At 47.9% G+C, this 12,314-nt stretch overlaps 1 protein-coding gene and 1 long non-coding RNA gene across 3 annotated transcripts; one reads left to right on the forward strand and one right to left on the reverse strand.

The window, feature by feature from the left end:
* Positions 1-1,340: 1,340 nt before the first annotated feature.
* On the forward strand, positions 1,341-3,977 carry LOC130535191 (uncharacterized). The gene is made up of 2 exons (XR_008953049.1): positions 1,341-1,506; positions 3,262-3,977. It is a non-coding gene; the product is annotated as an uncharacterized LOC130535191 (long non-coding RNA).
* LOC130535165 (POU domain class 2-associating factor 1) lies at positions 3,963-11,533 on the reverse strand. 2 transcript variants are annotated; one of them, XM_057050076.1, is made up of 6 exons: positions 11,375-11,405; positions 9,852-9,896; positions 9,634-9,749; positions 5,259-5,298; positions 4,914-5,182; positions 3,963-4,500 (listed from the first exon to the last, which is right to left on the reverse strand). In XM_057050076.1, exons 1-6 carry the CDS (start codon positions 11,388-11,390, stop codon positions 4,084-4,086), a joined length of 903 nt encoding a protein of 300 aa, XP_056906056.1. In that variant the 5' UTR covers positions 11,391-11,405; the 3' UTR covers positions 3,963-4,083. The 2 variants fall into 2 exon arrangements, with proteins under 2 accessions (XP_056906056.1, XP_056906057.1); XM_057050077.1 differs by lacking the exon at positions 9,852-9,896 and having other exon boundaries at positions 11,375-11,533.
* Positions 11,534-12,314: the final 781 nt, after the last annotated feature.

Genomic DNA, 12,314 nt, shown 5'->3' on the forward strand with positions numbered 1-12,314 from the left:
AATGCTCATCTCAGGAAATCAGTGACTCGCAGGCAGGAGCGCCACCTTCGCAGTTGGCAGATCTATTTACACATGAAACGGAGGGGGGGGGGGGGGTTAGCATTACCTATGTCTCAACAACCACCATCCCGGCACTAGCGCTACCCGCATTAGGAATTTGATTAGATAACTACGGGGACACCTCCATGTTGAGCGGCAGCGTTGGGAGCAGGTTGCTTGGAACGAGCCGTAGCATCCTGGACTGTTTCTGGATAATCCTCAGACCGCGGCGGGGCAGGTCCCGGCAGGCTCGAACCCGCGTGGCCATTTCGACACGGTAAACGCCAAATTCGGGAAAAACCCGCACTCACAAAAAACAGTTAACACGGTCATGCCAGATCAACCAAAGCCGGAATGCCAGGGTAGACCTTAGCAAAGGGTTTACTTTCACTACAGATGATTAAACAAAGGGATTTAAATTGTTGTTGATCACGTTCCTCCCACAAAGCTTAGCTACTTTAGCGAAATACTTTACTTACTTTTACTTGTTTACGTAGTTTATTACAGAAAAGAAATTAGTGGAAAGTAAATAATAGGACGAACATCAAGTTGGACTCGATGGGGCAACATTTACAATGAAGGAGATGAATAATAAAGAGCAAAAAAAAGAGAAATAGCTTTGAATTAGCAACAAAATAAGTTAAGGGCCTCAGTAGGGAACAAAAACACCCAAATAGGCACTTTTCCACTGGTGGGATTTACTGGTGAATACCCAGGGAAAATTACTGGAACTATTCATCTCACTTGGCCATCTCACATCTCCATGGTTGAGTCTGGACGGCGGGGTGGGACCCTTGGCTTTGATCAGTGTGTAATGGTTGTGCAACCGTTTCCACCGGGCCAGCCGCCAAACGCCGAAATAATTACGGATTCAGAACAGAACAGAAAACAAGTGGGAAGGAGGTCAATTTGGAAGGAGCTGAGGCCAAAACAGGTACCATTTAAGCACCTCAGGCCCCACCCAGGAGTTCTTTTAGGCTGATCTAAGTACCTACCCTGGAGCTAGGACTCCGTAAAATTACCCCAAAGTTCTACAGCTATTTTCCTGCTATGAATGCTAATCCCGACTTAAAATTGTTTATTGCTACCTTTAGCCTTGTTCAGAATTTACCAAAACACGCACCCATACGGACAAGCACGCCTCCTTTGGCACTCGTTGTCGCTGGGGTTTCCCCTTCATCCCGTACAACCTGTCAGACGCTTTTACTCGCCACCATGTCAGTTTGCATCATCAATACGCGTCCGCGGAGCGCCGCAGCTGCTCTTCTTCCGTTACGATTCAGCAATCGGACATTTTCCTCAATCAAACATTCGTTGTCAAGGAAGTAGTTGTGATTTTAATGATTAAACCACAACAATATCACTGGTCTATGTGGACCGCTTTGGTACGTTTAACATGTCGATCCAGACTAGTTAAAGTTAGACCGAGGATCTGGTTTGAATCTGGATGGACTTTGATAGGAATATGTAAGTAGCATGATGCCACCCTGGTATATTGCGCCGGTCTCTACCTTTACCCTAACACCTATCAAGAAGGTTAATAGTACATTTTATTTGTAAAGCACGTTACATTTTAGCATTAGATTTTGGGCGTGAAGTGTTTTATATTAACGCAGGATCCTTGTGGCACTCTTGTGAATGTGTTATTACGGTAGTCGAGACCTGCGCCCTAATGCTAACACCTTCTCTTTGGCCCCTGATTATGTTGGTACTTGTAAATGAGCCTAACTTGAAGTAAAACTTTAGCAGCCTAGAAAACATCGGACTTATAAAATATGCTCCAAAGGCTGAGTCGAGCAGGTTTTGCTGACATGTGAGGACCCCAGAGGTCTAATTGTTTAGACCCTCCAGAAAAAAAGGGGACGTCTTCCTAGAAAGTGAGAGCAGAATTAACAGGAGTTGTCTATCCGCGGCCCCTTTGAGATGCCGGTTTTCTGACACCTGGGGCGCAATCTTTGCACAATCGTCTCCAGCAACTGCTCACACGCTCTGAAGTGCTGCACGGGCATGTTGCTGCCGTGCCTCATGGCGAGGTATTCTGTCAAGGGAACGCTTCGGCGCGCACACACCTACCTTTAAGATTAAATAAACTGTTAATGAAGGGAGAAGGAGGAAAGGACCGGATTGAGCATATCCCGGCCAATTCCAAACCTCTCGGGAGATTAGCGTCAGACAGTTTGCATGCTCACAAAGAGTTGCAAGGCCAGGCGAACAATAGCATTCACAGTTGTGGAGTCAGCAGAGCCCACCTGTTAGATTACGCAAGATTTGACACACAACCCTAAACAAACAGATTAATCCTCAAAGGGTGCAGTAGGATACGAAAAGGGAATTTTATGACTACAATGCCTTAAATTCCTCATAGTTCTGACTCACGACTTATCGGTATCTTCACTCCTGCCCACTTCTTGGGTAATTACTCAGGATCACATTTGTGGTTGCTCTAATCCAGCATCAACTGTTTCCCTTCTGTGACTTTTAGCCAAGAATACCAAGTTCCCACCAAGTTCCCATAGCAGAAGCACGATTACAAACGGGTGTTTTCGGGTGTGGGATTTAACAGATATCTAACAGATTCAACAGATACGTTTCCTTCCATGATAATGGTTTTCCCCAAGGCCGTCGGCGTGAAGTACAGTCAAACATTACTCGAGGGCTTCTGGAGGCAAAACCATTCACACAACATGCAACACAATCTCCTTCTGCTGTTGTGAGCCATGTTAGCGCCATTGCAAACACCAGAAATGTGATTCAGGCTAACCTGACGGATCATTTCGGGACATATTTCGGCTAAATTCCCTGGAAGTTGGAGGCCACACGACCTTGGTGACCCTGTGTGATATCTTTGCCAGGTTTTCAAGAGCCGCGTCTCAAAAGGTATTCCCCGGTTGAAGACCCTTCCAGGCACCCTTAACCCACCCATGGGGCTCTAAGTTCACCGCGGGGACTTTTTAAAGTTACCCGGCACTTAATTGACCTGGGAATATTAATTTCTAATATATTTTACTCTCAGTTTAACGACCAAGGTCAGGAAGCAACCATCTATCATTAGAAAACCTCCTGAGGGTGATTCCAGGTATCACTCACAGGGTCACAGAGCCCAGCAACACCTTTGATGAATATGGTGGGAGTTAGAGATAAGGGACAAAGCGCTCGCTGTTAACCCCCAGCTAACCGCTAGCGCAAATTCTGATTTCGATTTCGATTTCTGATTTTCCGCAGTGGTGTTGTTGTTGTTACAGGGACGGATCAGCTCGTCGTCTCTACCAAAGCAACAGCACCTAATGGACAGGAAACAAGTAGTTTGGGGTCTTCCGTGCTTCTGCAGGCTCTTATTAACTGCCAGTGCTAATGAGGCAAAGGCAAACGCCTCAAGGCCAGAAGAAGATGGATATCGCGTCAACTGTTTCAGCAACCAGCAGTCGTGTATGAGAGACCTCCGGCAGGCAACATCAACAGCGGTAACGCCTCCATGACACATGGAAGCTAACGCTAGTGCTCATAAATATCTCGAGAGTGCAGTAAATCAACACAGCAGCATAACAAATGTAAAATACTTAAACTAGTTCTGGTGATAAACGTCCAATTTAAGTGGCTGTCATCTGGACTAGCAGAGCCGCCGTGCTGATTGATCACACCCAGATGTCACTTTGCTAGTCAGGCTTTTGCTAGCTTCTCTTTACATGTTTCTTTACATATTTAATGCTACTTCGAATCCCGCTGGACCAGTTTAGCCAATGTTTGCTTGAAGACTCTGTTAACTTGGACTTTAGACTCTATAAACATGTTTTTATATTATATATGTGTGTGTGTGTGTGTGCGTGTGTGTGTGAGCCAGATACTAAAGTGTCAGATGTTGTTTTTGCTGAGGTTGATGACAATAATAGTTGTGAGGGGAACTTTTTACCTGAAACGATTAAACAAATGTTCCAAACTTGTATTTTGAAGCAGCTACAAACCCAAATACATTTGCTATTTTGCAATTTAACAGAATATTTCACAAACATTCCATGAAAAACAGGACGGTCTATTCAAACATTTCCCTCAGACATTTGGAATGAAGAGGGAGCTCCTGTACGAGTCCTTGACCCCCTCTTCCTCAGCTTTTCGTTCCTCCAGGAGTTTATCCAACAGGCTTGGGGATTCTGACTCGGACCCAGTGTCCTCGTCCAGAGGCTGGTCAGGCAGCTCGCAGTCCAGCTGGGGGTGTGGGTCCTGGTGGAGCTCCGGATCTGTAGTCTGAGGGTCCGGCTGAGGGATCATGGTGGTCAGAGACATGGACAGAGGCATGTGGACCAGAGGTGACGCCGGAAGGGCTGCAGCACTAGCGGCGAACTGGACCCCCGGGTTGGACATGGTGGATATGGTGGTGAGGGGTTGGGCCCAGGGGAGGTAGGTTAACCCAGAGTCTGGGAGCTCCATCTGAGGGAGGGTAGCTTGTGCAGGGGCCATCGGTATGGTCTGAAACACAGTGGAATGGAACCATTGGGGCTATCGAGCACAAGAACGAGAGAAAATTTCAAAAAAGAAAAGCAATATCTTAATAGCGTTGTTACATAAAATGAGCTCTGCCAGGTTTCCTTACTGGCCAGAACTTCCTGGCCAGTCCAGTCCTGGTAGTTTGTCGTAATTATCTTAACCGTTTCCGAGGTAGTTTGGTTTATTTTAGGGTTTTGGTTTGCTGATCTAAACATACTGTGGTTTGTAGCAGGGCGACGCTAGCGCACTGTTTCTACTACTAACGAGCAGATCTTGTTGACGTTTACAATGCAATAAACCAATTATGATGGATCCAGGCACGCAGGATCTTTGGCCTTTTAATTGCAGGATCATAGGTCAGCATCCCTCCCTGTGGTCTAGAACTGCACCCTCACCCCAAAATTGGTCAGCAGGGGGGTGTGGGTGTAGGTCAGCATGGTGTAGCTGGGACACAGGGTCTGCATGTACACGTCAGCGGCGAGGGCGGGCGTGGCCGAGTACGCCATCGGCTGAGTCGAGCCATCCTGTTGGCCACAGTCGGTCGGAGACCAGGGGGTCGCTCCCAGCTGCAGGCCGGCGCCGGCGCCAGGGGGGGCCCTCCAGCCCTGCTGCGCCGCGTCGCTGGCCTCGGCGGGGTGGCACACGCCGCCATCAGAGCTGAAGACTGAATGAGACAGACACGGCGTTCAGAGACAAACACGTCACCGTTTCAAACTGCCGCAGCCGGCGTGAACACGTACCTGGCGCGTACGACGATTGGCCGCTCGGATTCACCGCATCCTAAAAATAAATACGTTAACGTCAACATTCCCATCTTCATGTTGGTCTGTAAATATGCCGAGTTTATACTTGCAGCAGCTCGGAGAACCATAAAAGTACAGTATGACGGTGTGTGTGTGTGTGTGTGTGTGTGTGCGCGTGTGTGTGCGTGTGTGTGTGTGTGTGTGTGTGAGGAATTTGGTATTTGGTATTTGGTTTGCATGCAAGCACGGTCTTGAACAGCTTCTCTTTTCCACTCGATCCAGGGAGATGGTTGTTTTGCGGATGACATTTCAGGAAAAGATCGCTATCGCTGCATCGTGAAAGTAAACAATAAACAAAGGTGTGTTGTTGCTACCAACGCTCACCTGTTAGCCTCTCTGATAGGTTTGAGATTCAACGAAAAAAAATACACAAAAGTCTTTCTTTGGAATCAAACGAAAGGATTCCTGCCACTCCAGAAGATCCCTGAGTTCTGAAGAACCACTTCAATGCACTGAGGAACTTTTCCATGCGTGACCAGCAGGGGAACCTCATCAGCAACAGGGCGGATCCGTCTTTTAACGGGTTCACGTGTTTCTCTGAAGTGAACCATGACAACAGATGTACAGAGGTGTTTGTACAGCGTCTGAAGTGTCTAACGGATGTTTAGACAACCACTCTGGGCACTGAAATCTTTATTTTCGTTCCTGTTGGGACTGTAGTCCAACTAGAGTGGGCGGGTTCAGAGAGCCTATGGACACAGGCTAGCATCAGAACCCGTTTGTTGCTGTTGTGGAGGTAATGCCTGTGAACCCTAACCCTAACCCCTAACCCTAAGCTTAACCTGAACCCTAACCCTAACCCTAACCCTAACCCTAACCCCTAACCCTAACCCTAACCCTAACCTGAACCCTAACCCTAACCTGAACCCTAACCCCTAACCCTAACCCAACCCTAACCCTAACCCTAACCCTAACCCTAACCCTAAGCCTAACCTGACCCTAACCCTAACCCTAACCCTAACCCGAACCCTAACCCTAACCCTAACCTGAACCCTAACCCTAACCCTAAGCCTAACCTGAACCCTAACCCTAACCCTAAGCCTAAACCTAACCTGAACCCTAACCCGAACCCGAACCCGAACCCTAACCCTAACCCTAACTCTAACCTTTGGCTAATCCAGGATTTGTTGTGGTTTCTGATCAACAAATCCCCTGTTTTAACTGCGTTTTTAAATGTTGACCACGTAAAGAGTTGGTCTCCACGGGCCCGCGGTTAGCCGGGACAAACAGAAGCCAGCGCAGGTGGAGCAGAAACTCCTTTGACAGCTAACGTGCAGCTGAAGAAGAAAAACACTTGGTCTCATCAGTCAAAACGTGTCAAGAAAGCACTGATGCAGTTCAGATTCTGTGGTTAGAAAAACAGCGGAATGAGAGCGGAGGCAGAGTGGTGTGGACAGATGGCGTTTAAAAACCACGCCGCCGTGGTGCTATCAGAGGGTGCGGGGACCCTGCTAGCAGACAGGATTGCAGGTGGAGTCAGGCTGAGGGAATTATGACCCTGGTGACCTTTGAACTTGCACGTCAAGTGGTTTTGAAAGTACCCGTTCTGACTGGAGGAACATTGTGGCGACTGGCTGCGAATTCTGTGACACGACCAATATCTCCTGGACAGTGGCTTTAGCTTTGCGCTAACGCTAACTAACGTCACCTACTAGTTGTATCTAATCACCGGCAGTTTTAGCTTTTTTTGGTAATTGCTTAATTAGTGAGGCTAGTTTTTTTTACCGCATCTGACTACCCTCCTGGCCCATCCAGTCACGCAGGTGCGTCACAGATACCGCCAACGTTTGGTCATCAGGCTTTTGGTGAGATAGCAGCGTAGCATTTTCAAATGGTGCCGTCCATCGGACGCTGCCGAGGACTGACGGCCTGTCTCCTGAGGGTGGACTCTTTTTATCTTGATAACATCAACAAACACAATATCAGTTGTCGTAAAGTGGAATTCAGGCGCCGGGCATGTTTTAACTACAAACCGAGCACTTTTTGATCAAAGCTCCACGTCGGCTACACACTCCTAAAAACAAAGCCCACTGTTGGAGCAATAATCCAGTGGACTTTTGCCGTCCGGCCGCCTCTCGGGTCAGGGAAAGACGCGTTCCGCCCTCCTGATGCAAAGCAGGAAACTGCTGAAGGCTTTACAACATCTAGACCGTTATTACCAGGAAGTCCTCTCTCTTTTTTTAAAAATTTAATTATACATTTGATGAACTTTGCACCGAGCTCAAAGAAGCGTAAAGAGATCGGCGCTCTACTTTAGGACGCTCTCCACCTGGGTGAATAGAGGTCCACAGGTGACGCACAGGGGATTAATTCTAATACCTGCGATTAGACAGAGGTTAAAGGGACAACCGCTGGTAAATGCGAGTAAAGAAGCGACGCTCAAAGGCAAACCTGGACGGTGATACCGGAGTTTTTTAGTCTTTTTCCTTTGCCGACATTCTTTTATTTCACTTTCAAGCGGTGCAACTTTTGTATGATACTTTTAACCACTCTGTAACTGTGTGTGTATGTGTGTGTGTGTGTGTGTGTGTGCGTGCGTGCGCGTGTGTGTGCGTGTGTGTGTGTGTGTGTGTGTGTGTGTGTGTGTGTGCGCAGTAAGTGGGAGGACTTTGGGACCTTTGGCACAGCAGAGCCTTTTTGCATAGGGCTGCGTGCCGAGCCCTGGAGCCTCGCAGGGAATATCTGTAACTGTCATGGAAAAACACCTGGATTATGGGCCCCTGTGTTCAGCTCTTCATGTTAGGAAAATAGCAAAAGCTGTGTGGCAGAGGATCAATGAAGAGAGCTGGATACAGGAAACGGCCCCCGAGTTTGAGGCAAAACACCTACTGGCCAAACGGTGGTACTGCAAAGATGCTATATGCTGTATGCTAACATGGGGAAAGTCTAGATCCCCATTTAATACTTAAAACCAAGTTCTGGTGTATTATTCTCCACATTGCTGACGTGCAATGGAGCAACGGGAGCGTTCGTTAGCTCATCTGCATGTTAGCTTTGTGGGATCAGCAGCTTAATTATTGTTTAACCCGCTCAGATTAATGACCATCAGTAATGTGCCCCACCTTCAGTTAATGTAGTCACTGTTCAAACTCATGAAGTTAGAAAGATATTCACAGATCCGGCGCTCAATATGACTACGTTGATCATTCACTCGTTATATTAACGAACCCCTCTAACAGAAACACACGGCTCTTTGATATTAGTTCCTGTGTTGGGTTTTCATTAAATTATTATTCATTATTTTTGACGTTAGAACTTCCTGAACCGCCGCCTCCTCATAACGGTCACGGTTGTGGCGGCTCGGCCACAATCAGCTCGTTACCGGGCTAGCGAAGACGCAGCTACGACCGTGGAAACTGTTGAATGAGGCCAGGAGAGCCCGAGTGGTAGTTCGGAGATGCTAGTGTGGAATCTTGACCCCTACGGGGCTACGGAACCTGCGTGTTTTTCTCACACACTGAAGTGGAGCAATTTTTTCCTTCATGGGCCACTGAGCAACTTAGGAATGAATGAAGGCTCCGCCCCCAACGCGGTATCCAGTTCTCTAAATAGATGAGATAAACAGGCTGGTTGGGGGGGCGCAGAGAGAACGGTAACCTGTGCTGTAAGGCTCCACGCCTCCCTAGCGATTATTTACGCACCTCAACAGCAGGCAAATCCTTTCATTCATTTCAGGTTGGCGGAATCACAACGAGTACGATCCAGCCCCCATCACCAGTAAAACCACCTCAACCTTCTGTTAGCTAGCTAGCTAGCGCTAGACCTTACTTACTATAACACCACCCGTGACACCCGCGTATCATCTGATCCTCTAGTAGCTGGAGTAGGGAAACGGACAAACTCACCCCCCGCGGATTTGTAAACTAGCCTTGACTACATCACATGACACGGAATATCAAATGAATGTCCATTAATAATCAATGACCCTACAGACACGTGCATTTTGGTTGGCGTTGGGCTACGATGTCGTCACAGCGTTAAAATCTTGGTGATATTTGACTGAAACCTCAAACGCAAAAATCGTCCCGTCGTCTTATATCCATCTCAGAACATTTTCCAGCCTCCTCTCAACCCTCCCGATGTCGCCACATCAGCCTCAGGCCGACCTCAAATCCCCCCCTAAAGCTAACCTTTAGAGACAAGCGTCAATTTACTTTTCTTTTAGCCGTCGTTAACCTTTATCGTTAACCTTTTACGCAACAAGTTCATTATGGACTGGTCATAGTGGGACGTTGGCGGTTGCAGGGGGAGAATCTGGAGGTTTATCTCGCATGTTTGTGTGTTTGTGTGTATCGTGTCATGCTCTGCTCACCACAGCAGGGGGCGCCGTCTTTGTGCTCTGCAGCTCTAGGCTCCTCTTCCTCCTCAGCAGTTCTTTGACGGGGTCTCTGACGCGGACACCTTGGTACGGTTTGGGTCTTGCCAGGGCTGATGGTGGCACCAAGAGAGAAAGAGAGAGCACGGATGCTAAGGCAGGGTTGATGAGCTAAAGGGAAGTGGCGTGTCGAGATAGGGAAGACGGCTTCTTACAGATGCTAGGGCAACATTTGGGGCAGGGCTGAAGCAGGTTCCCACCTCCCACATAAGGAAGAAACAATTTAAAATGTGGCAACACTCGTGTCAATTCTGTGGCTATACTGGGATAGCTTAGGAAGACAACTGAGGGGGCGGAGTCAGTGGCTGTGTCCTCGGCCTCTAAAGCCCCGCCCATCACCAGACTATTAAATCACCAGCTTTTTACACGAGCGGCACACGTCAGTGGGGGTTCAGACTGAATTTATGGGGGGGGAATCATTCCACAAAATAGGTCCAACTGGTTCAGAGATCCAGGTTTTGTTGTTGTTGTTGTTTTTATACCCCTGAAGCAAATGAGGGAGGTAATAAAACTACCAAGGTTAAAACACATGGAAAGGATGCAACGTGTTTTATGGCTATGCAGCTTGTGAAGCTTAATAAAACGGAAGCAACGATACCGAGAAAGTGTTACAGCCGAGCAAGAGAAGCATTCGGGTTTGGTTTCTGGTCCTGTCGCGCTAGCTGAGCTCTTCATTGTGATTCCTCGTGCATGTTTGTTTTGCACATTCAAACGTTAGCGGTTTTCAGTGGCGTATCGTAGCGCTATTGGCTCTAACGGTGAGAGACGGTGCCATAAACCAGTAAAACATTCAATAACGATACCAGATCTTAGGATCCGCAGCCTGTCCACAGCTAGAGATGCAGATTAGCTTAACATTCCGATGTTCTTGCAACAGCTGTACAAATGGCATGCATGTCATGGCAGGCATAAACCCGGGACAGGTCCTGCTCCCTGCTTTGAGGTTTATCTGACTCAGAGGACATCTTTATATTTCTCTGATTTACGTGTCCAGAACAAGCTAAATTCGAGCGCTAGGCGCAGGAAGTGCTTTGCAAATAAATAAATTTCTTGAATTAGTCTTTTAATCTTCGACCCGTATTGAAATGAAATGTTTTATTATCACTGTTGTCTTGAAAGAATCTCGCGCGTAGATCCCTGCACGCCTCAGACCCTCGCACCCCAACTCAAAACTGATTACACTTTTATGTACGTTCTATTTTAGACGCGAACACACGTGCACGCCGCTGCACTGGGACTCAACAGAAAAGAGGAAGTGCCACAGCTGTGCGCCAGTTTTGCATATTATCATTACAGGCCAGTCACAATATACAGCCAACTTCCAAATAATCACCTTCCTCTTTTCAGCAAAGTCCAATAAAACGGTTTTAATGTGTATCCTGGGCCTTTGCCTTTGTTTTCCTTGCCAGGAAGCTCCGCAAGCCAAGCCAAAACTTCCACGCTAACATTCAAAGGGGGAGAAAAGAAGCAGTAAAAATTCCCGAAGCTAAATCCAAGTCCAGATAACAATCACGACCCAACAAAATCAGCCGCAACAAACAGTCGAATCCACCACGAAGGAGCCCAAGTTCACACGGGTTCTGGAAGCAACCCCAAACCCAAGCGTGGCGGCACGGCGGGTGAGACGTGAGTTTAAAACCCCTCTAGTTTAGGAACAGATACATTTATCAGAACTTACATTTGTCCCAGTGCATGCTGCGGCTCTGGATCACTTAGAAACTGGATCAATCTAACGAACGGGAGACGATCCGAGTGTGGGGCCGCTGACGGAGGAGCTTTATAACCCCGAGATGGGCAAGAGTCCCCCGGGACCTCGCTAGAGACATCTGCCTCACACATCTGGTTTCAGTGCTCGTCATTACGGCTAAAAAAAGACCCGAGAACAAAGATTATTCTATAGACGAGCTGAGATGCATCAAAGCAGACTGGGGGGGGGGGGGGACAAAGACTCGTTAATTCCTGTTAATCACACAGGAAAATAGAGTCGTATAAGGTAAAGAAACACAAACTTTAGTAGGTTTCTTCCTCTAACAGGGAGAAACCTTGGGCAGGACCCGGGTCACATGGGTGGGGGGACCCTCCTGCTGGAGGTGGCTGGGTAGAGAGAGGAGGAGTGGGGGGGGGTGACAGGTAGAGAATAGATACACATCATGCAAGTGCTTTAATTATGCTGCGCTATCAAAGCTAACTGGGTTGCTGGGGTCAGAGGTCAGCAGATTGTGCACAGCTGTGGTGTCGTAATACCTGTAGATGGATGCAGAGATAGGCGGCGTTGGGCGGTAGAAACAAAAACTGTGCAAGAGATTGTGCGAACACAATAGCATGACAGAGCTGTGTTGTTTCTGGCTCTTGGGACATTTGCATGCTTGAGAAAGTGAATCATGATGAGGCCCAAACTTCGGTTCTTCCAGATCGACGCTGCTCAGCCAAGAATCGCAGGTTTTACTCCCCAAAAGCCCCCGCGTGCCTTGGTCAACTGTGGGACACCTGTTGTCGTCCTTAACGGGCTCATAGAGTAGCGATAATTACAGCAGGAAAGAAACGAGCCGACGAAGCGAAAATAGCCGCCGGCAGTGCAGCCTGAGAACTGTAGCTGCAGGTGTTGGGACCAGTCTGGT

The sequence above is a fragment of the Takifugu flavidus genome, chromosome 12, assembly GCF_003711565.1.
Source record: "Takifugu flavidus isolate HTHZ2018 chromosome 12, ASM371156v2, whole genome shotgun sequence".
NCBI lineage: Eukaryota > Metazoa > Chordata > Actinopteri > Tetraodontiformes > Tetraodontidae > Takifugu > Takifugu flavidus.

Coding starts and splice junctions, on each gene's coding strand:
- LOC130535165 (XM_057050076.1), bottom strand. Junction 9,750..9,851: donor CAAATGTTGCCCTAGCATCT/GTAAGAAGCCGT, acceptor TGCCACCATCAG/CCCTGGCAAGACCCAAACCG. Junction 4,501..4,913: donor CCCTGCTGACCAATTTTGGG/GTGAGGGTGCAG, acceptor ACTGTGTTTCAG/ACCATACCGATGGCCCCTGC.